The following is a 21,886-nucleotide window of genomic DNA, read 5'->3' on the forward strand; positions in this document are numbered from 1 at the left end:
CAATATGACTTTCAAAAATGTAAAATAAGTTTTACTTAATTATGAGAGGTCACAAAGCATCCTGGTATCAGATGCTTATTAATTGCTTCAAAAGTTTCTGAACTTAGCATGAACTCCCTGAATTTTCCCTCGGTGGAACAGATTTCATTCTCCGAAAGCTATCTAATGGCACAATAGCTTTCAGTTTCTGAGATGGCTTTTCTAGATCCCTACCTCCATTCTGTAGACGTTTTCAGAGAGCTTGACTAAAAGTAAAAAGTGCTTCCTACAGTTGTTAATAAACCTAATTCCAACAAGGAGCTTTGCTTACATTTAAATTCCTTGCTTCTCATCACCTAAAGGTACAGGAAGAAGTTTTTTTCTATAATTAGTATTGGCCTTGTCATCTTTTTTTTCCTGCCTATGGTCAGGACCAGCCCTCAGGACAGACTACAAGGTTTGTGGTCTCATAAAAATGTGAGACCCATTGTTTAAAAATTATTAAGAGTTACAAAACAGCAGGAGCAGAGCATAAAATCAAGTGCAGGGTCCTTCTGAGCAGGGGCCCTGTGCTACAGCACAGGTCACGTACCTGTGAAAGCCAGCCCTGCCAGCCCTGAATATAAAAAGAAAAAAAGCAAGTATTTGTATGATCTGAAGGAAAAAAACAATGATTTCCTATTCCCTCCCATGTCCCACTCCCCACTATTCCATTTTGCAGAGAGTTAAATTCCCTAATAGTTCTACCATTTGATTTGCTAGGAACCTTTACTGAAATTTCTATTTGTTATATGAGATAAACTCTCTAACACAAGAGTTCCTAATTTTTTTCAGTATAAAGCAGCATATTTAAGGTTCTCGAATAGTGTCTTAAAAACCCATGTCACATAGTTTTTTGTTCCAAAGTAAATATTAAAATGGCAATGCTAGGTGCACCTTTGTATTTGTAAGGCCTTTGGAAATAACTCTGAACCACCCAGGATCTTAGGCCCACATGTTCAGGACCAGTGCATTAGCTTTCACCTAATGTCAAGTGCTTTTTATGAATCTGGAACAAAATAAATACTAGTCAAATAACCTACAATGTGTTGCAGGGAGAAAGGAAAGGAGAAGAGTACATAATGATAATGATAAAGAGAGTAGGTCTGGACCAAAGAGGATGGGCATAGATTGATGAAAGATGGCTAAACCACAAAACAATTTATTAGATTTTGTATTTTCATAGCAATTAAGAAGATTCAGTGGAAGATCAGGAAATGTGGTAGTTTGACAATATGGATTGGAGTGAAGAACTGAAGATTACAAATAAGAGTAAATAAAATCGTAAAAAGAAAGATGAAAATAAGACATGACATAAAAAACAAAGGATAAAATAATTAATGTAAGTACTGACTTCATAGAGATAACACTGAATTAGAATGGATGAAACTCCCCAATCACAAGACAGAGATTGAGAGAATGTATTTAAAAAGCATAATCCAACTATATATTGTTTACAAGAGACTCACTTTAGACACATGGACACAAATAGGTTGAAAGTTAAAGATTGGAAAAAGACATTCCAAGCAAATAGTAACCAAAAAGGAGCTGGTATAGCCATACTAATATCAGATAAAATAGACTTAAATGCAAAGTTGATATAAGATACAAAGAAAGACACTGTATATTAATAAAAGGGCAATTCAGCAACAAGAAATAACAATCATAAATATTTATGCAACTAACCAGGTGCACCAAAATATATGAGGCAAACAGTAGCAAAACTGAAGGAAGAAATGGACATTTCTACAATAACAGCTGGAGACTTCAATACATCACTCTCATCAAGACAGAGCATGTAGACAGAGGGTCAATAAGGAAACAGAGACCTTGAACAATATGATAAATGAACTGGACCTAATAGACAATTACAGAAGATTGTAGCCATGGAATAGCAGGCTAAACCTTCTTAAGTGAGCATGGATCATCCTCTAGGAGAGACCACATGTTAGGTCATAAAACAAGTCTCAACAAGCATAAAAATACTGAAATTATACAAAGTATTTTCTCTGACCATAATAGAATGATGCTGGAAATCAGTAACAGGCAGAGAACTGGAAAAGTCACAAATATATGGAAGTTGAAAACATCTTTGGAAGTGGAAGTGACTCAAGTGGTTGAGTGCTTACCCACCACATAGGAGGTCCTGGGTTCAGTTCCTAGTGCTTCCTGAAAAAACAAAAAGAAACAACAAGCAAAACAAACAAAAAAATCAACTCAGGGAAACTGATATTGCTCATTGGTTGAGTGCCAGCTTCCCACATACAAGATCCTGGGTTCAGTCCCCTGCTCCCAGTACCATAGAACAAAACAAAGCGAAACAGCAACAACAACAACAAAACACCTTTTATAAAGGGTCAAAGAAGAAATAGCAAGGAAAGTCAGTAAATATCTCGAAATGAATGAAAATGAGAATATAGCCTATCAGACCTTATGGGATACAGCAAAGACAGTGCCAGGAGGGAAAATTATAAACCTCAATATTTACATTAGAAATAAAAAACACGGGGAGCAGGTGTAGCTCAGTAGTTGAGCACCTGTTTTGCACATACAAGGCCCTGATTTAAATCTCTGGTACCTCCTAAAAATAATAATGATGATAAAAAACTAAAATCAAAGACCTAACTGCACACCTGGAGGAACTAGAAAAAAGAAAAGCAAACCAATCCCAAAACAAGCAGAAGGAAAGAAATAACAAAGATTAGAGCAGAAATAAATGTAATTGAGAATTAAAAAAAAGTAGAATGAACAAAAATAAAAGTTGGTCTTTGAGTTTGTCAATAAAATTTATTTATTTTCTTTGCTAGACTGCAAAAGAAAAAATAAAGAATATGCAAATAAATAAAATCAGAAATGACAGGGAGGACATTACTGACCCTACAGAAATAAAAAGATCATAGGAGGATACTACAAACAACAATATGCTGTCAACTTAGATCAAATGGACAAATTCCTAGAAATACATGAACAACCTATACTGACTCTAGAAGAAATAGAAGACCTCAAAAGATCAATTACAAGGGATTGATTCCGTCATCAAAAACCTCCAAACAAAGAAAAGCCCAAGACCAGATGGTTTTACAGGTGAATTACACCAATCATGCCAAGAAGAATTAATACCAGTCCTGCTTAAACTTTCCAAAAAATTAAAGATGGGGAGGGGAAACACTACTTAATTCATTCTGTGAGGCCAACATCACCCTAATTCCAAAGCCAGATAAATATATTACAAGAAAAGAAAATTGCAAGACTTCCAGGAAGTTGGCAGACAAGAAAGACATTGGAATCTCTTCTCTCTCAGAAAAATAGCTACAGGACAGGCAGAAATGACCTGGGGAAAAAACTAGGGTTTAGAATACCAGGGGAAGGCTGAACACCTCCCAGAGGAGAGAGGGGCAAAGGAAAAGAATTGTGACAACAAAACTGTGAGTTAAAAGCCACAGCTGTAAATCCTGGCATCCTCCACACCATTACAGACACTTCTGAATTCTCAAGCCTCGGGGTTGGTGGCTACGGACAAAGCGGGCAGCAGGGACCCTCCTCCCCAAGAAGCGGAGAGAGAGGGACATAGCCAAGGCTGATTCACCTTTTGACTTACACATTTGTTCTGCTGTGTCCCACAAACCTTTCCAGGCCAGGGGCTGCACCATTGCTTGCCTTGGGAGCCAGCAAGGGACTAAAGAGATCTGACCATCTCAATCTCCTTCTCCACTGAACAGAACTGGTAGCTGAGATGCAGAAGGGAGTGGAATTACTTCCTATCCAGGAAAAGGGAGGGGGCTGCCAACAAAACTTGGAGAACTGACTCTAAGAATGTTTTAATTCTATAACTTCCCGGCAGGAACTTCCTCACCTTGATCAGGTCCATGTTGCAGGAAATACACTCTGAGGAGGCATTGAACTGAGAAAGTTGCCAAAGCTCGCCATCTGCTGGCAGACCAAAGAGGTGCACATGAGGAAATTAAAAGTAAGAGCGGCATTTTTCTGCCTTTACAGCCTGTCTCCCTCCCTAAGACCCTAGGAAACTAGTATATAACCCATTACTGATTTGAGCAACTAACAGGGACAATCCTGAGGACACAGAACAGGTTGAACCAAGAATCAAAGAACAGCAGTAACACACATCTGCCACCTCTAAAACCCTACAAAAGAGAGAGAAATTGATCATCTGAGTAAATGCATCACCCTAATCAGATGCCTAGACATCAGAAAAAAAAATTACAAGCTGTATGAAAAAAAAAAAAGAAAAATTGTCCAAGAAAAGTAAAATATCAAAGCCCAAGAAGAGACACAGGATTTGAGACAACTAATCAATGAGATGCACACAAATTTCCAAACTCAAATTAATGAGTCAGCAGTCAATATGACTAAAGATATAAAGGACATCAAGAAGACATAGAGTGAACCCAAAGAAGAAAGTGAAAAACTGAATTAAGAAGTAGCAGAGCTCATGGAAATGAAAGATATGATAGGTGAGATTAAAAAAAAAAAATTAAAGGAATAGAGCAGCAGACTTGAAATGACAGAAGAAAGAATAAGTGATATAGAAAACAGAACAGCTGAAATTAAAAAGCAAAAAGAATAGAAAAAATAGAGTACGGGTTCAGGGAGTTGAGTGAGAACACAAAATGTAACAACATACATGTCATGGGAGTTCCAGAAGGAGGAAAGAAGGAAAAAGGGGCAGAAAGAGTATTTGAGGAAATAATAGCTGAAAATTTCCCAACTCTCACATAAGAAATAAATTTACATATCCAATAAGCACAGCATACTCCAACCAGAATAAAAGCAAATAGACTTACTTCAAGACACATAGCACTTAGAATGTCAAATGTCAAAGAGAAAGAGAAAATTCTGAGAGCAGCGAGGGAGAAGCAAACCGTCATATACAAGGGATGCCCAGTAAGACTTAGTGCAGATTTCTCATCAGAAACCATGGAGGTGGGAAGACAGTGGTATCATAAAATTAGGATACTGAAAGAGAAAAACTGCCAGCTGAGAAATCTTTACCCAGCAAAATTGTCCTTCAAATATGAAGGTGAGTATAATATATTCATAAACAAACAGAAACTAAGAGAGTTTAAAAAAAAAAAAAACCAAAGACTCCATCTTTGCAGGAAATCTTAAAGGAAGCCTTAAAACTTGAAAGAAAAAGACAGGAGAGAGAGGCTTGGAGGAGAGTATAGAAAAAAGAATAACAGAACAGATAATTAAAAGAGTAAAGAGACAAAAATAAGATCTTACATATGAAACCCAAAGAATAAAATGGTGGAAATAAATAATACACTTATAGTATTATCACTTAATGTGAATGTATTAAACTCCCCAATCAAAAGATACAGGCTGACAGAATGGATAAAAAAACCATGAACCAGCCACATGCTACTTACAAGAGACTCATCTTAGATCCATGGATACAAACTGACTAAAAGTGAAAGGTTGGAAAAAGATGCTCCAAGCAAACAGTAACCAAAAAAGAGCGGGGTTAGCTATACTAATATAGACAAAACAGACTCTAAATGCAAAGAAGTTATAAGAGACACAGATGGCCATTGTGTATTAATAAAAAGGATAATCCACCAGGAAGATGTAACAGTCATAAGTATTTAAGTACCTAACCAGGGTGTCCCAAATACATGATACAAACTCTGGCAAAATTGAAGGAAAAAACATGCATGTCTACAGTAATTATGGAGAATTCAACACATGACTCACATCATTAGATAGAACAACTAGACAGAAGATCAAAAAGTAAACAGAGAATTGAACAATATGATAGACAAATTAAACCTAACAGACATATACAGAATATTGCACCCAAACTCAGTGGATTATACATTCTTCTCAAGTGCACATGGGTTTTTCTCCAGGATAGACCACATGTTAGGTCACAATGCAGCTCTCAATAAATATAAAAAGATTGAAATTATGCAAAGCAACTTCTCAGATCATAATGGAATTTAACTGGAATTCAATAATAGATAGGAATAAAGTAAATTCACAAATGTGTGGAGGCTAAAAAACATACTCCTAAATAATTAGTGGGTCAAAGAAGAAATTGCAAGTGAAATCAGCAAATAAATTGAGACCAATGAAAATGAGAACTCAACTTATCAAAACCTATGGGATACAACAAAGAAAATTCTGAGAGGGAAATATATAGCCCTAAACACCTTTATTAAAAAAGAAGAAAGGATAACAATCAACTCTTTTTGGAGAAACTAGAAAAAGAACAGCAAACCAATCCCAAAATAAGCAGAAGGAAGGAAATAATAAAGATTAGAGCAGAAATAAATGAAATGGAGAACATAAAAACATAGAGAAAATTAACAAAACAAAAAGCTGGTTCTTTGAGAAGATAAATAAAATTGACAAACTATTAACTATACTAACAAAGAAAAAAAGAGAGAAGATGCAAATAAATATAATCAGAAATGAAAGAAGGGAAGTTATGACTGACCTCACAGAAATAGAAAGAATCTTAAGAGGATATTATGAGAAACTGTATGCCAACAAATTAGACAACCAAGGTAAAATGGACAAATTCCTAGACATGCACAAACAACCTACATTGATACTACAAGAAATAAAGAATTTAACAAACCAAACACATTTAAAGAGATTGAATCCATCATCAAAAATCTCCCAACATGGGAAGCAGACTAATGGATAGGGCGTCCTCCTACCACATGGGAGGTCTGCAGTTCAAACCCTGGGCCTCCTTGACACATGTGGAGCTGGCCCACGTGCAGTGCTAATGCGCGTAAGGGGTGCTGTGCCACTCAGGGGTCTCCCCTGCATAGGGGAAGCCCACGTGCAAGGAGTGTGCCCTGTAAGGAGAGCTGCCCAGCGCAAAAGAAAGTGCAGCCTGCCCAAGAATGGTGCTGCACACACGGAGAGCTGACACAACAAGATGAAGCAAGAAAAGGAAACACAGATTCCCAGTGCCACTGATAAGGATAGAAGCAGTCACAGAAGAGCACACAGTGAATGGACACAGAGAGCAGACAACTGGGGCGGGGGGAAGGGGAGAGAAATAAATAAATAAATCTTAAAAAAAAATCTCCCAACAAAGAAATGTCCAGGACCAGATGGCTTCACAGGTGAATTCTACCAAGCATTTTGAAAAGAATAACTCCAATCCTGTTTAACTCTTCCAAAAAATTGGAAAGGAGGGAAAATTACCCAACACATTTTATGAAGCTAACATCACCCTAATTCCAAAACCAGATAAAGATACTACAAGAAAATTACAGACCAATCTCTCTAATGAATATAGATGTAAAAATTCTCAACAAAATACTTCCAAATAGAATCCAACAGCATATTAAGATATTTATGTATCACAACCAAATGGGATTTACTCCTTGTATGCAAGGATGGTTCAAACATATGAAATAAATCAACATAATACACCACATTAACAAACTGAATGAAAAGAACCCACATGATCATCTTAATTGATGAAGAAAAGCCATTCAACAAAGTCTGCATTCTTTCTGGATAAACTGAAAGGTAAGAAGAGAAGGAAAATTCTTTAATATGATAAAAGGCATATATGAAAAATCCACAGCCAACATTGCACTCAATGGGGAAAGGTTGAAAGCTTTCCTTCTAAGATTAGGAACAGGGCAAGGATACCCACTGTCACCATTGTTACTCAACATTGTACTAGAAGTTCTAGCTAGAACAATTAGACAAGAAAAAAAAGACATCCAAATAGAAAAAGAGGAAGTAAAACTGTCACTATTTGTGAATCACATGATTCGATATTTAGAAAATTTAAAATATATATATTTAGACATTCTGAAATGTCTACAGCAAAGCTTACTTGAGTTAATAAATGAGTTCAGCAAAGTGGCAGGATACTAAACCAACACATAAAAATCAGTAATGTTTCTGTATACTAGTATAAACAAATCAGGAGAAAATCAGGAAAAAATTCTATTTACAATAGCAACAAAAAGACTCAAGTACCTAGGAATTAATTTAACAATAGAAGTACAAGACTTATATGCAGAAAACTACAAAACAATGTTAAAAGAAATTTTGAAAGACCTAAACAAATGGAAGGACTTTTCATGTTCATGGATTGGAAGAATAAATATCATGAAGATGACAACCTCACCCAAACTGATTTATAGATTCAATGCAATACCAATCAAAATTCCAATTGCCTAATTTACAGAATTAGAAAAGGTAATTACTAAATTCATTTGGAAGGGAAAGTGCACCCAAACAGCCAAAAGCATTCCAAAAAAACAAGAGCAACATGGGAGTAATATCACTGCCTGACCTTGAAACATATTACAAAGGTAAAATGGTCAAAACAGCATGGTACTGGCATGAAGATAGACACATTGAACAGTGTAATAGAATTGAGAGTCAAGAAATAAACCTTCGCCTCTATGGCCAACTGGTTTTTGACAAACTTATCAATTCATGTTGATGGAACAAAACAATTTTTTCAAAAAATGGTGCCAGGAGAATTGGATATCCATCATAAAGGAGGACCCCTATCCCACTGCCTATAGAAGAAAATGGATCAAAGACCTAAATATAAAAGCCAAGACCATAAAACTGCCAAAAGAAAATGTAGGGAAACATCTTAAAGATCTTGCAGTGGGTGGTGGTTTTTTGGACCATGCACCCAAAGTATACACAACAAAACAAGATATAAATAAATGGAACCTCCTCAAAATTAAACACTTTTGCACCTCCAAGGACTCTGTCAAAAAGTTGAAAAGGCAGGTGACACAATGGGACAAAATATTTGGAAATCACATGTCCAATAAACTTATAATATCTATGATATATAAAGAGATGCTACAACTCAACAATAAAACACAAATGACCTGATTTAAAGACAGGCAAAAGACTTGAATAGACATTTGTCCAAAGAAGAAATACAAACAGCCAAAAAAAAAAAAAAAAAAAACACATGAAAAATGTTCAACATCACTAGTAATTAGGGCAATGCAAATGAAAACTAAAAGAGGCATCATTTTACACCTGTTAGACTGGTCACTATAAAAAAGTTGGAAAATCATAAATGTTGGAGAGGATGAGGAGAGATAGGAACACTTATTCACTGTTGATGGGAATGTAGAATGGTGCAGCCACTGTGGAGGATTGTTTGGCAGTTCCTAATGAAGTTGAAAATAGATTTGCCACATGACCTGGCAATACCACTACTGGGTATATACTCAGAAAAACTGACACAAACCGACTTAATGCACACCAATTTGCATAGCAGCATTATTCATGATTGCCAAAATCTGGAAATTACACAGGTGTCTATTAACCAGTGAATGGATAAAGAAACTGTGGTGTATTCACAGAATGGAATACTGTGCAGCTGTAAGAAGAAATGGAGTTGTGAAGCATATGATAACATGCATGAACTTGGAGGACATTATATTAAGTGAAGTAAGCCAGACACAGAAGGACGAATACTTTATGAATGAGCTACTATGAACTAAATATTTTGGAGTTAGTAACTTGAATATTGGTCACCAGAAAATAGAATGGGTTTAGAGAATGTAATGCTGAGGATTAACTTGTGCAGAACTGGTAAAAAGAATGTGTGTTAATCTTTGGAAATGAATAGAAAAGGTGAAGTCTCAATATAATGTTTGTAACTAGTAGTACTATTCCATAGGCATAAATGTGGTTTAAAGGGAAAATCTAAGGTTATGTATGTTCCTAAAAGGAAATTTTAAAAATGCAACATGGAACTGTACAGCATAGTAAAATTGCATGTAAAAGATGGATATGGGTGAAACTGCATATATAAGACCATTTTTCTTTGAAGCTGAACAAATGTATGTTAATACTACAAATGTTAATATCATACCAAAAAAAAAAACATGCTAAGTGAAAGAAATCAGACACAAAGTGCTACATTTTGTATGATTCCATTTATATAAAATGTAAATATGTATCAATTTATAAAGGTGAAATTAGATTAGTAGTTATGCAGGGCTACGGAAAGCAGCCTAAGGAGAGTGGAGTTTTTCTTTATGGAGTAATGAAATTGTTCTAAAATTTTTTGTCATGATGAATGTACAACATTGCAACTATACTAAAAGCCATTGATTATACACTTTGGATGGATCATATATTATGTGAATATACCTCAGTAAAACTGCCTAATAAATAAATAATTGTGTAAGAATAGCCAGAAATAGCAGTTAGGTATAGCATGGAAAACAGAGAGAGATAGAGAGGTGAAGAATTTAATTTGTTTTTTGTTTATTATTATTAAAATAATGAAAATGCTCTAATAATGATTCAAGTGATGAATACACAACTATGTGATTGTACCAAATAACACTGATTGTACACTTTTGATGAACTGTATGCTTTATTGCTTTATTAATATGTATCAATAAAATTAATTTGTTTTAAAAAATAAAGAAAAATTACAGTCAAATTTCTCTTATTAATAGAGATACAAAAATCCTCAGCAAAATACTTGCAAACAGAATCAAATAGCACATTAAAATTATTATAAACCATGATCAAGTGGGTTTTACACCAAGTATGCAAAGATGGTTCAACATAAGAAAATCAATTAATATACCACACTAACAAAATGAAGGGGTTATAAAAAACACAAGATCATCTTAATTGATGCAGAAAAGGCATTTGCAAAATCCAGCATACTTTCTGTTTTTACATTTCTAAAAATTTCTTTGAATCCTGACAAAATTGCCTTGTTTAGGGTACCATGAAGGATAGCAAACTTCAGAACAAAATTGAAGACATTTTCTGAGAATGCAAATGTTCAGTTCTGAGCAATGTGATGAAGACAGCATTTCTAGTGAACTCAACAGAAAGAGGTAAAATCTTCCCTACTGCATAACCATCAGCACAGCTGTGGTCCCCTGCTTCTTCTCCCATTCTCCAAAAAATAGAGGAAAGGTTCTTAGCTTTGTCCAAGCATTGCTGAGCCAGCGTATGGTGAGATGTACCTGGAGGCTTCCAAACTACAGTTCATCCACTTCAGTCTCCGGATCATATTTATCCCTGAGGGGTGTACCATATTGTGGAAATCCAAGTTCCAAGAAATAAAAATGGAGGGAGTCAGTCACAATCCTGAGTGTGGTGAAGGGAAAGTAATAGGACATTCAAAACAAAAGATTTATAAAGACAATGCCTATGCAATTCATGGCAGGACCTGAAGAAGAAAATTAAATTTTCAGACATGAAAGCAGCTTACTATCACCAAGGAACTAGTTTGGTTGCCTACTTGAAGAAATCCATTTCTTTTAAAGGGTCTATACATGGCAGGAAGCAAAAAACATGATGGAAGAGAACACATCGATTCCTTTCTTTTGAGAAAAATGGTTCTTAAGGAAGAGCTTAAGGTTAGTCTTTGTCCATGGCACTGCCCAATCAGCCTTCCAGTACTGCTTAATTAGCCATCTAGAACTTGAAGTTCCTGTCATATGAGCAGGTAGCCTTAATGTGCCCACTGGAAGAAATATCCAGGCTAAGTTCTGATGGACAGAAATGGTATAGACTCAAAGATCTCACACTTTGCATGTGTTGTCACCACTGAGAGTTGCAATGTGCTAACTATTGGCGAGAAATTTATTCCATAGGTTTCTTTCAGGTGCCCTTCTAGGAACATGATGCAATGTCCTGTGTTCAGGTCCTAAACACAACCAAAGGCATCCAGTCCCCCAGTGCCAGCAAAAGAGTCATCTTGATGGAAGGCAATGTCATACACACCCATGCTGTGATCCTCCTGATGTGGGATCTCCTCTTGAGCCTCCAAACTGCACAAGCACTATAAGCAATCATAGAAAGTGGTGCCCAGGAAACATCCCAATGGATGCCACATTACCCGGGCCACATACACCGTGTAGCCTTCAATATCTGCCACTGGTTCATCACTGTCAAACCTCCAAAGCTTCACAGACCAATCAGCAGCTCAGGAGGTCAGGACCTTTTTGGTCCAAGGAGACAGTAGATTTGGGATGGAATAAAATTGCTCCTACATTTGTGTTATTGACACATACAGTGTGAAGAAAGTTGCAATTGGGAACAGGCCAGAGCTTGCAAAGCCCATTCCTACCAAATACAAAGGAAGGCATTTTATCCAGGGTTGGTCAACAAGCTGTGGTCAGAATTTTGGAATTGGGACTAAACTGACAGTAGGAGTTAGGCTAATCATCCCCAATATGACTACAGAAATTATTCAAAGACTGGACAGATTTGTAAAGTTCTTGCATCTGGGAGGTCCTAGTTGTCTCAGGAATTTCTTTGTGGAGACAAGTTTCTTTCAAGCGTTTCATTGCCCTGGGCAGTGAATAAATGGCAATCCATAGACTAGCAACCTTCAGGCTATTTTGTCCTTTATGGTACTTAGTTTGCCGATACTCTTCTTTGGACTGCTTAGATTTTTCATCCTATTTTTTTTTAAGGCATCAGTACTGACCATTGAGAGGATATTTCTTAACCCTTCTTTTCTTTCAGCAGGGCCCTCTTCAAAAAATGTGATGGGCTCTCCCAAGGCTCTAAGACAAGTCTTCACTTCTGAGTCACCTGTGGAAATATTAATTTGTTGCCTTGTTTCCTTCTCTCAAACTCAACCAATACTTCTTTCTGGCATTCTCTGATGTGCTCTTCAATTTCAAACACTTTTCTGGAGGCTATATTAATATTTCCTGCTTCAATTCTTGCTTTAATTCCTTCTTTTCCCAAGTTAAGACTCTCCTTTGGCCAGACACTCTCTCCCCTTCTCTTCCAAACCTCCACAACAGATGTGAGGTTTCATCATAACAGGGTTATTAAGTTATCAGGTGCCTTGGAGGTTTTGGTTGCTGTGGAGGAGGCTCATGAGGAAGTCATCCTTTCTTGATCAAAAATACTTTGAAAAATAGGAACAAAATGAAACTTCCTCAGCATGATACCTCAGGGTATATGTGAGAAACTCACAGATAACATCATACTCAATGGTGAAAGATGGAAAGCTATCCCTCTAATCTGGAACAAGACAAAGATGCCCACTATAACCACTGTTATTCAATACTATGTTGGAAGTTCTAGCCAGAGTAGTTAGGTAAGAAAAAGAAATAAAAGGCATCCAAATTAGAAATGGAAGATTCAAAACTTTCCTTATTTGGAAATGACATGATCCTTTGTAGAGGGAATCCTGAAACATTCTCAACAAAGCTACTAGAGCTAATAAACAAGTTCAGCAAAGTGGCAGGTTATAAGATCAACACACACAAAACCAGTGTGTGTTTCTACACATTAGTAATGAGCAATCTGGGAAGGAAATCAAGAAAAAGGTTACATTTACCTAGGTTTCCACTATAGACGCAAGAAAAAGAAGGTCCTTATGCTTTCTGTCTGTCTGGTTGTGGCAGCCAAGATTGAATGAGGGAATATAGGAAATTCTAAACACATGGAGAAGGGGAAATAATCTTTGAAACTCAGAAATAAACTTGTAAACAGCAAAAAAGTTACATTTATAATAACAACTAAAAGAATCAAATACCTAAGAGTCATTTAACCAAGGATTTAAATGACTGGTACACAGAAAACTACAAAATATTGCTAAAAGAACATCTAAATAAGGAAGGATATTCTTTATTCATGGATTGGAAGACTAAATACATTAAGATGTCAATTCTACTCAAAATTATTTATAGATTCAATGCAATTACAACAAAATTCCAACAGCCTACTCTGCAGAAATAGAAAAGCCAATTTTCACATTTATTTGGAATGGTGAATTACCTGAAATAGCCAAAAACATTTTGAAAAAGAACAAAGTTGGAGAACTCGCATTTCCTGACTTTAAAGCATATTACAAAGCTACAGGGGCCAAAACAACATGGCACTGGCATAAGGACAGATATATTGACCAATAGAATCAAGTTGACAGCTCAGATATACACACTCATATCTATGATTAATTGATATTTGACATGGCTGCCAAGTTCACTCAACTAGGAAAGAAGAGTCTCTTCAACATGTGGTGCTGGGATAGCCATATTTGAAAGAATGAAAGAGGACCCCTATCTACCCCATATAAAAAAATTAACTAAAAATGAACCAAAGACAATATATAAGAATATAAGAATCAGGACTATAAAATGTCTAGAAGAAAATGTAGGGAAACATCTCCAAGATCTTTTGGTAGGTAGTGGTTTCTTAGACTTTACATCCAAAGCACAGGCAACAAAAGGAAAAATAGATAAATGGGACCTCCTCAAAATTAAAAACTTTTGTATGTCAAGGGACTTTGTCAAGAAAGTGAAAAGATTAATGTAATATCTTTTAAAAAAATGAATAAATTGAGTAGAATTTGGAAAAAAAAATAAACTTATATTTAAAGGTAAAAAAAAAAAGAAAGTGAAAAGATAACCTACTAAATAGGAGAAAATGTGTGGAAACCACATATCTGATAAGGGTTTAATATCCAGTATATATAAAGAAATCCTATAATTCAACAATAAAAAGACAAATAACCCAGTTAAAAATGGATAAAGACTTGAATAGACATTTCTCCAAAGAGGAAATACAAATGGTTAAAAAGCACATGGTAAGATGCTCAACATCTGTAGCTATTAGGGGAATGAAAATCAAAACACTCTCATTTCACACCTACTAGAATTGTCGCTATTAAAAAAAAAACAGAAAAATACACGTTTTGGAGAAGTTCTGGAGAAATAGGAATACTCATTCACGCTGGTGAGAATGTAAAATGGTGCAGGTACTGTAGAAAACAGTTTGGCAGTTCCTCAGTGTGGGAAAAAGAGTTTCACCTGTTCTATTGTAGATGTTGCAGTTGTTCCTTATTATTGTAGATTCTGCTACTTGGTAGTTTCCAATAAATATGAGGTGCAAACTAGGGTTGAGGCTCTCAGTTCCAGAAGCTGTTTAAGTCCCCTAGGCCCATCTTTATCTCCTCTCTTGTGTCTTTCTCTCTGTCCCTTTATTTTGTAAAGTTCTGTGTTGCCTTCCCTTCAAGCCAACCTATTGCTGAGCTGGTTCACAGCACATCAGGAAGCTAAGTGTAGCAGTGTGATATAGTTAAGAATTCCAAAAATAAATACTGGATTATATTTATAAACTACTCTGTACCTGGGCATAATTAAATTATTAGTGCTTTATTTGGGCCAAGTCAGTAGGCTGTTGAGTCCCTGTCCCTTGGTGGGTGGGACTCACAGATAAAAGGCATGGCAAAGGACAGAGTTGGAGGTCTTGATGTTGGAGTTTGATGTTGAAGTCTTAAGCTGGAGCCCCGGGAAGTAAGCACACAGAGGAAAGAGAAGCAAGTCCTGGGAAGAAAGGAACACTGAGCCTGGAAAGAAGCAAAACCTAGGAAGAGAAGAACCCAGAAAGCCTTAGCCCTGACAGATGTCAGCAGCCATCTTGCTCCAACACATGCAAATAGACTTTGGTGAGGGAAATAATCTATGCTTTATGGCCTGGTATCTGTAAGTTCCTATTCCAATAAAATACCCTTTATAAAAGCCAACAGGCTTCTGGTATTTTGCATCAGCACCCCTTTGGCTAGCTAATACACTAACTATAGAATTATTTAATACCATATGATCTTGCAATTCCACTAGTAAGTAAATATCTAGAACATAAAGCAGGGACTCAAACAGCTATTTGTACACTGATGTTCATAGCAGCATTGCTCACAATTGCCGAAAGATGGAAGTGACCCAAGTGTCTGTCAATAAATGAGTGGATAAACAAAATGTGGTTTATAATGATGATGTAATATTATTCAGCCATAAGAAGGAATGAAGTCCTGATGCCTGTGACAACACAGTGAATCTTGAGGACATTATATTGTGTGAAACAAGCCAGACACAAAAGGACAAATATTGTATGATCTCATTGTTATGAACTAATTACAATAAGCAAACTCATAGAGTTAGAATATACAATATAAGTTACCAGGGGGTAGTTGGGGTTAGCGAATGGGGAGTTTATACTTAACTTGCACAGAATTTCTATTTAGGTTGATGGTAAAGGTTTGGAAATGGATGGGAGTGGTGGTAGCACATTGTTGTGTGTAATCAATAATCACTGAGGTGAATGTGGTTAGAAAGGGAAACTTTAAGATGTATATATTAATAGATTAAAAATTAAAAGACAAAACATAGGACTTTACAACACAATGAACTCTAATAAAGATGATGTACTATAGTTAATAGTATAAGAAAGTTTTCATGAATTATATCAAATGTACAATACTAGTACACGTTAATAATAACAGTATATGGGAATAGTATATCTAATGTAATTATGTATTACAAATAATAGTATGATTTAATAATCATTCATCAATTGTAACAAAGGTAACTACTGTTGAAAGTAGTACAATTATTTTTAGAATGCTATAATCAATTGTAATAAATATTCCACTCCAATGCAAGGTGGTGTGTGGGAATTCTGTATTTTATACAGGATTGTTTGTAAACCTACAAATTCTCTAATATAAAACAAACAATAGAACACATTTAAGATTATTTTTCTAGTAATGATGGTGGTTTTCATTTATCAATCAATACCAAGAGATTCCATTTAATGACCAAAAAGTTCACAGATGTGCTTGTATAAGTCTACTTATGTTTAGCAGAATATTGTTATCAAGCCTGAACTCACGGCTTCCTTAACACCATGTTATAATCAATTTATAATTCTCTGTAAGAGAGTGGGTGGGAGTAAGAGTTTGAAGGCAGCATGTGTTTAATAGTTCAGTTACTTGTCTCTTTAACTGAAAGCTCTAGTATACTGTATGCCATGGATGACATTGCAAATGCTTTTGGGGGCCAGAAACATTATAGAAATGAGAGAAGTAGTCTGAATGGGAACTGTCAAACCAGAGAACAAGTGCCCCATCTGCAGGGCTCAGTGTTGATAGATGTTCCAATATGTCAAGAGAAAATCCAAATTTTAAGTGGAATCTATCAATTAGTTTTCAACTAATTTAAAAAATGTAAAGCCATGTGTGATTCAATACACACATATGAAACATAGCCTACGGTCACTAATTTGTAAGATGAAGATGCAGTTACCAGAAACTCCTCACAGCCCTCTCATTTCTTTAATAATTCAAATATGACTTATTGAATATTAGAGGTTAGGAGAGAAGTTTTTTCTTGAGGCCTTTGGGTTTAGTATTTATTTGAGCTCTTATAACAGAAAAGTGTGTCACAACGCAACAGACCTGTACTGTAGCTCTGGTTTTCAAGACTTTAGTCAAAGTGTAAGAGAAATTCTGTCCTTCAAACTATATACCCCTGCTATTGCCCCAGAACTTGAAAACTCTTCTAGGAGCTGCAGATGTACTATGGTGCTGTATTATGTGCTGGATGAGCATTGCCTGGCAGCTTCTCACCCAGCATTGCTCTTACCTTGAAAGATTCTGATTATTCTTCCATAGCACATTGACTGTGATGACAATAAATATAGCAACATTGCTGATGAGGATGATGGCCACAGGTATGATAAATGACCACAACAATGGGCTTGTTATAAAATGATTGCTTTCTGGAATTGCTAACCAGCAGCTGTAGAGAGAAAATAAATTATTATAGCTGACCAAGAAAATTATATAAACTGGTTCCCTGTAACATTCACATTTATTTATAGTCACTCAGCTGAAAGACCTGCTAAAATTCAGTATCCCCTGAATTTGATATGGCTTTCAATAATTCAATTATAAAAGTAAAATGAACTGGTTCTACCATATTTCTCTGTGACACAGTATGGGCTAATGGGAAGAACATGGCCTTTTGAGTCAGGCACTTTTGAATTAAATCATGACCCCTAGTCACCTGTGGGTATCTAATTTTAGACAAATTGTGTTTTTATTTTATTTTTGAATATTTAGCACATCCATATGATTCAAAATGTAAAAGGTACAAATGGGCATAGAGGGAAAAGATTCCCTCTAACATTGTCCCCAGTCACTCAGTTTCTATCCCTAGAAGCAATCAATGTTTCTTGTATATTTTTCCAGATTTAAGATATGCATATACTGGCAAATACATAATTTTTCCTGATTTTTAAACAAGTGATAACATGATGCAAGCTTCTATACCTCACATAACAACAAATCTTGGAGATCAATCCATATTAGAATATAAAGTGTCATTATTTTTCATTGCTGCATTTTATTACACTGTTTTGATTAACCATAGCTTATTTAAACAGTCTCCTATTGATGGGAATTTTTTAAACTTTAATGTTTAAAAAAGTTTTACAAAGTTATTTAACCTTATTTTACTTGTTTTGTTTTGTTTTGTCAATAGTGGTCCCTTTATTAGTAGGTTATTATTCTAGTCTACTTTACAAAGAAATAAACAAAATATATCATATGTCAGATGGTGACAAGTACTATGGAGAAAAATAAAACATGAGTAATGAGTATAGGAATTATTCTGTGTACATGGCAGGGGATGTATAGTAGGTTGAATTATGCTCCCCAGAAAAAAACATACTCTTAATCCATTCCTGTGGGTATGAACCCATTGTAATATGACCTTATATAGATGTTATTTTTTAGTTAAGGTGTGGCCCAAATGAATGAGTTTAGGCCTTGGTCCTATTATTGGAGGAGTAGTTTTCTCTTCCTGTTTCAGGAAGAAAAAGCCATATGGAGAGTACAAGCTGGAAGTCAAGGGAACCCAGAAGAGAAAGGAGAGTATATTGCTATGTGTTGGGAAAACCAAAAAACTCCAAGGATTGCCAGCCAGCTAGAACCCTACTGGGAGGAAACAAGCCTTCCAGTGCCTGAAACCATGAGACAACAAATCCCTGTTGTTTAAGCCAATCTGTTTGTCATAGCTGCCAGGAAACTAAGAATGTTTCATTTTAATAGAGTGGTCAAGGAAAGCCTCATGGAAAAAAGTGATGTTTGAGCTATGGCCTGAAGTGGATGAGTGGGTAGGATGCTCCAGGCAGAGGGAACACAGGGGCAAAGGCCCTGACATTAGGGATTAAGGAATATCAAAGGGGCTAATGTGATTGGAACACAGTGTGTGGATGGGTTTAGTGGAAAGTGAAAGATGCAAGTTATGTAGGGGATTTGTAGGTGACTACTTGTACCCTTGGAAAAATAGAGAAATGTGACATGATCTGTATTGAATTTTAAAAGGATTATTCTAGGTGCAGTGATGAGAGGAGGGAAAGTGCAATAATAGAGACAAGATAGGACTGAGTCTGTTATAATAATGCAGATATTTTAGACCAGGAGAGGGATGTTAAAAAGTAATCTGATTCCAGATATATTTAAAGGTAAAGCAAAGTGATATATTAACATAGAATACATGGGGTAAAAAAGGACTAATCAATGTATTGGATGTTTGTGGTAGTTTGAGGCTGCATGTACCCCAGAAAAGATAATGTCCTTAGAGCTAATCTATTCCTTGGGTGTGACCTATTGTAGGTGGCAATTTCTGATTAAATTACTTCAGTTCAGGGCCTTTGATTAATAGGGCAACAAGGAATAAACCAGGGTGGGTCTTAATCCTCTTACTGAAATCCTTTATAAATGGGATGAAGACAGATAAAAGACAAAGAAACAGAGAAGAACACAGAAACTGAGAGGGAAAGCCACAGATGAAGTAGCCAAAAGCTGAAGGCAATGGGACCTGGAGGAGAAGGCAGAGACTGGCAGATGCCACCATGTGCAGTAGAGTCCATCTTTGGGGAGACCATCTTTGGGGAGATAGCTTCACCTGATGCCTTGATTTGAAAATTTTTCTTAGTTTCAGAACTGCAAACTTTTAAGTTGATAAATCTCCATTGTAAAAGCCAATATACATTTCTGGTATATTGCCTTTGCAGCCTTCAGCTAACTAAAACAATATCAAAGGTAGGAGAATTAAGGGTGACTCCAAAGTCTTCAGACTGAGCACATGGAAGGATGGAATTACCATTAACTGATATGAAAAAGATGATGAGAGGAGCAGGTTTGGGAGGGAACACAGTAGTTTGGTTGTAGACATGTTAAGATTAAGATGTCTACTAGGCAGCTAAATTGAGGTATCTGGTAGGAAGTTGGGTATTAATAAAATAACATTAGAAGCACTGACATATATTTACATTCAATTAATACTTGATTTCTTTTTCCTAATATGTATTATTATACATGCTAAATTATTTCTAAATTGCCTTGGATTGGAATGTTTCTATAATAGAAATTATTAGAAACCATACTCCTAATCTGAATGATCTAGGAGGAAACTGGGCTGATGCTCAAGTCTATTGCATGAATTAGCAAGTGCCTTGAGCCCATTAAGAGATAGAATAAGTCCAACCCTAAACACAATAGTGAAATCAAGCAGTTTTCCTTCAGGACTTCTAGCCTACTTTTATTCTGTCACCCCCTATCTCCCATTTCCAGATAGACAAAGAAGAAATAGTAGGGCCCTCAGCTAAGAATTTAATAGAATCCTACTGGGAATACTTTTAAAACTCTAGGAGCCTCTTTGTGTGACTAAGCAAGTGACCATGAAAATTATAAGTAAAAAATATGGTTCCATTTCTTGAGGATCACATTTTTATAAAGAAGGAATGATCAGAGAAAGAATGTGAACAGTTTTAGCTTATGGCATACAAATTCTTTTGAATAAAGGCTGGCTTGCAAATTATGGAGCAATTAGAAAACTATTTATCTTTATCTGTGTATAGGTCTTGAATTTTTAAAACTTTAAATAATACAATTTCTCTGAATTACTGTTTGTACCGCAGACATTTATGTGTATATATGTATGTATGTGTGAGTGCACAAAAGGCATCCCTGAAAAATTTTCACAGTTACATAACTTCAATGGATAGACCCAAAAGAGAAACAGGCTTGGATACTCATGCTTATCAGGAAATGTGCTATAGGAAGGTATCCATCATCCCTAATAGCCTCTGGCATAAAGTGATAAAGTCCACAAGAGGTAGTCATTCTGGATTTGTTCATACAACACCTCCTCTTTCTATTCTGAAATGAATAGCTCAGTTTTAGGAAATAGACTGCTGAGAAGAGGGGTGGATCCTAGGGTAAGACCAAATCTTGTAGGTATCAGGTAGGATTTCTGGAAATGTGATTGGAGAGTCACATGGTCAAACTTGATCTAACAAACCATGTTGGACCTAGGTCAGGAGAACAACATAGGTAGATGTTGAGTATTGAATCATGTCCCCCATAAAAGGCAAGTTCAGGTCCCAACCACTAGCCATGTGGGTATGAATCCATTTGTAAATAGAACATTTGAAGATGTTATTAGTTAAGGTAGGTCAAACTGAAATAGGTGGACCTTAATTTAATATGGCTGAAGTTCTTAAAATGAAAGGAAATTGGGCCCAGAAAGAAAAGCCAATAGGTGCAACCAGAAGCTGGGAGTCAATGAAACCCTGAAGAGAAAGGAAAAGATGTGCCATATTCATTGCCATGTGGCAGAAAATCAAGGAACCCTAAAGACTGCCAGACAAACAGAAGATACCAACACCTGGAAGCAACAAGCCTTCTAGTCTCTGAAACTGTGAGTCAATAAATTCCTGTTGTTAAGCCAACTTATTATATGGTAGAAGCTAGGAAACAAAAACAGTGGCCCTCAGATGATGTGTTTGTTCCTTAGTGATTTTTACATTGAATAGGAGAAAAGACAGACTGAGTATATAGTGCATACACTTGAAAAATTCCCTCCTCATAAATTATAATTTCCCATGGCTACCTCAACTTTTCAGGAAATTCTCAGTCTATGGTGGTACAGATAATCAGGGGGTAAAACATTCAAGAGGAGCCTAGCCTGCCTTGCATTCATCCCTTAACTGACCCATACAGAAATAGCAGTATCTCATGGAACTGGGTCAGGGGTTTTAGGCATAA

The 21,886-nt window shown here is 36.1% G+C and overlaps 1 protein-coding gene and 1 pseudogene across 5 annotated transcripts in view; both read right to left on the bottom strand.

Annotated features, from left to right (window-relative positions):
- The window catches only part of ADGRG7 (adhesion G protein-coupled receptor G7), a 144,895-nt gene that overhangs the window by 20,968 nt on the left and 102,041 nt on the right, over window positions 1-21,886 (bottom strand). For all 5 annotated transcript variants that reach the window (XM_058295996.1, XM_058295997.2, XM_058295995.2 and 2 more), the window contains one exon: window positions 17,415-17,570. In XM_058295996.1, the coding sequence (XP_058151979.1) occupies window positions 17,415-17,570 (156 nt within the window). The remainder of the gene's footprint in view (window positions 1-17,414; window positions 17,571-21,886) is intronic.
- LOC101441035 (U4/U6 small nuclear ribonucleoprotein Prp4-like) lies at window positions 11,547-12,879 on the bottom strand (annotated as a pseudogene).

This window comes from Dasypus novemcinctus, chromosome 4, assembly GCF_030445035.2.
Source record: "Dasypus novemcinctus isolate mDasNov1 chromosome 4, mDasNov1.1.hap2, whole genome shotgun sequence".
Classification (NCBI taxonomy): domain Eukaryota; kingdom Metazoa; phylum Chordata; class Mammalia; order Cingulata; family Dasypodidae; genus Dasypus; species Dasypus novemcinctus.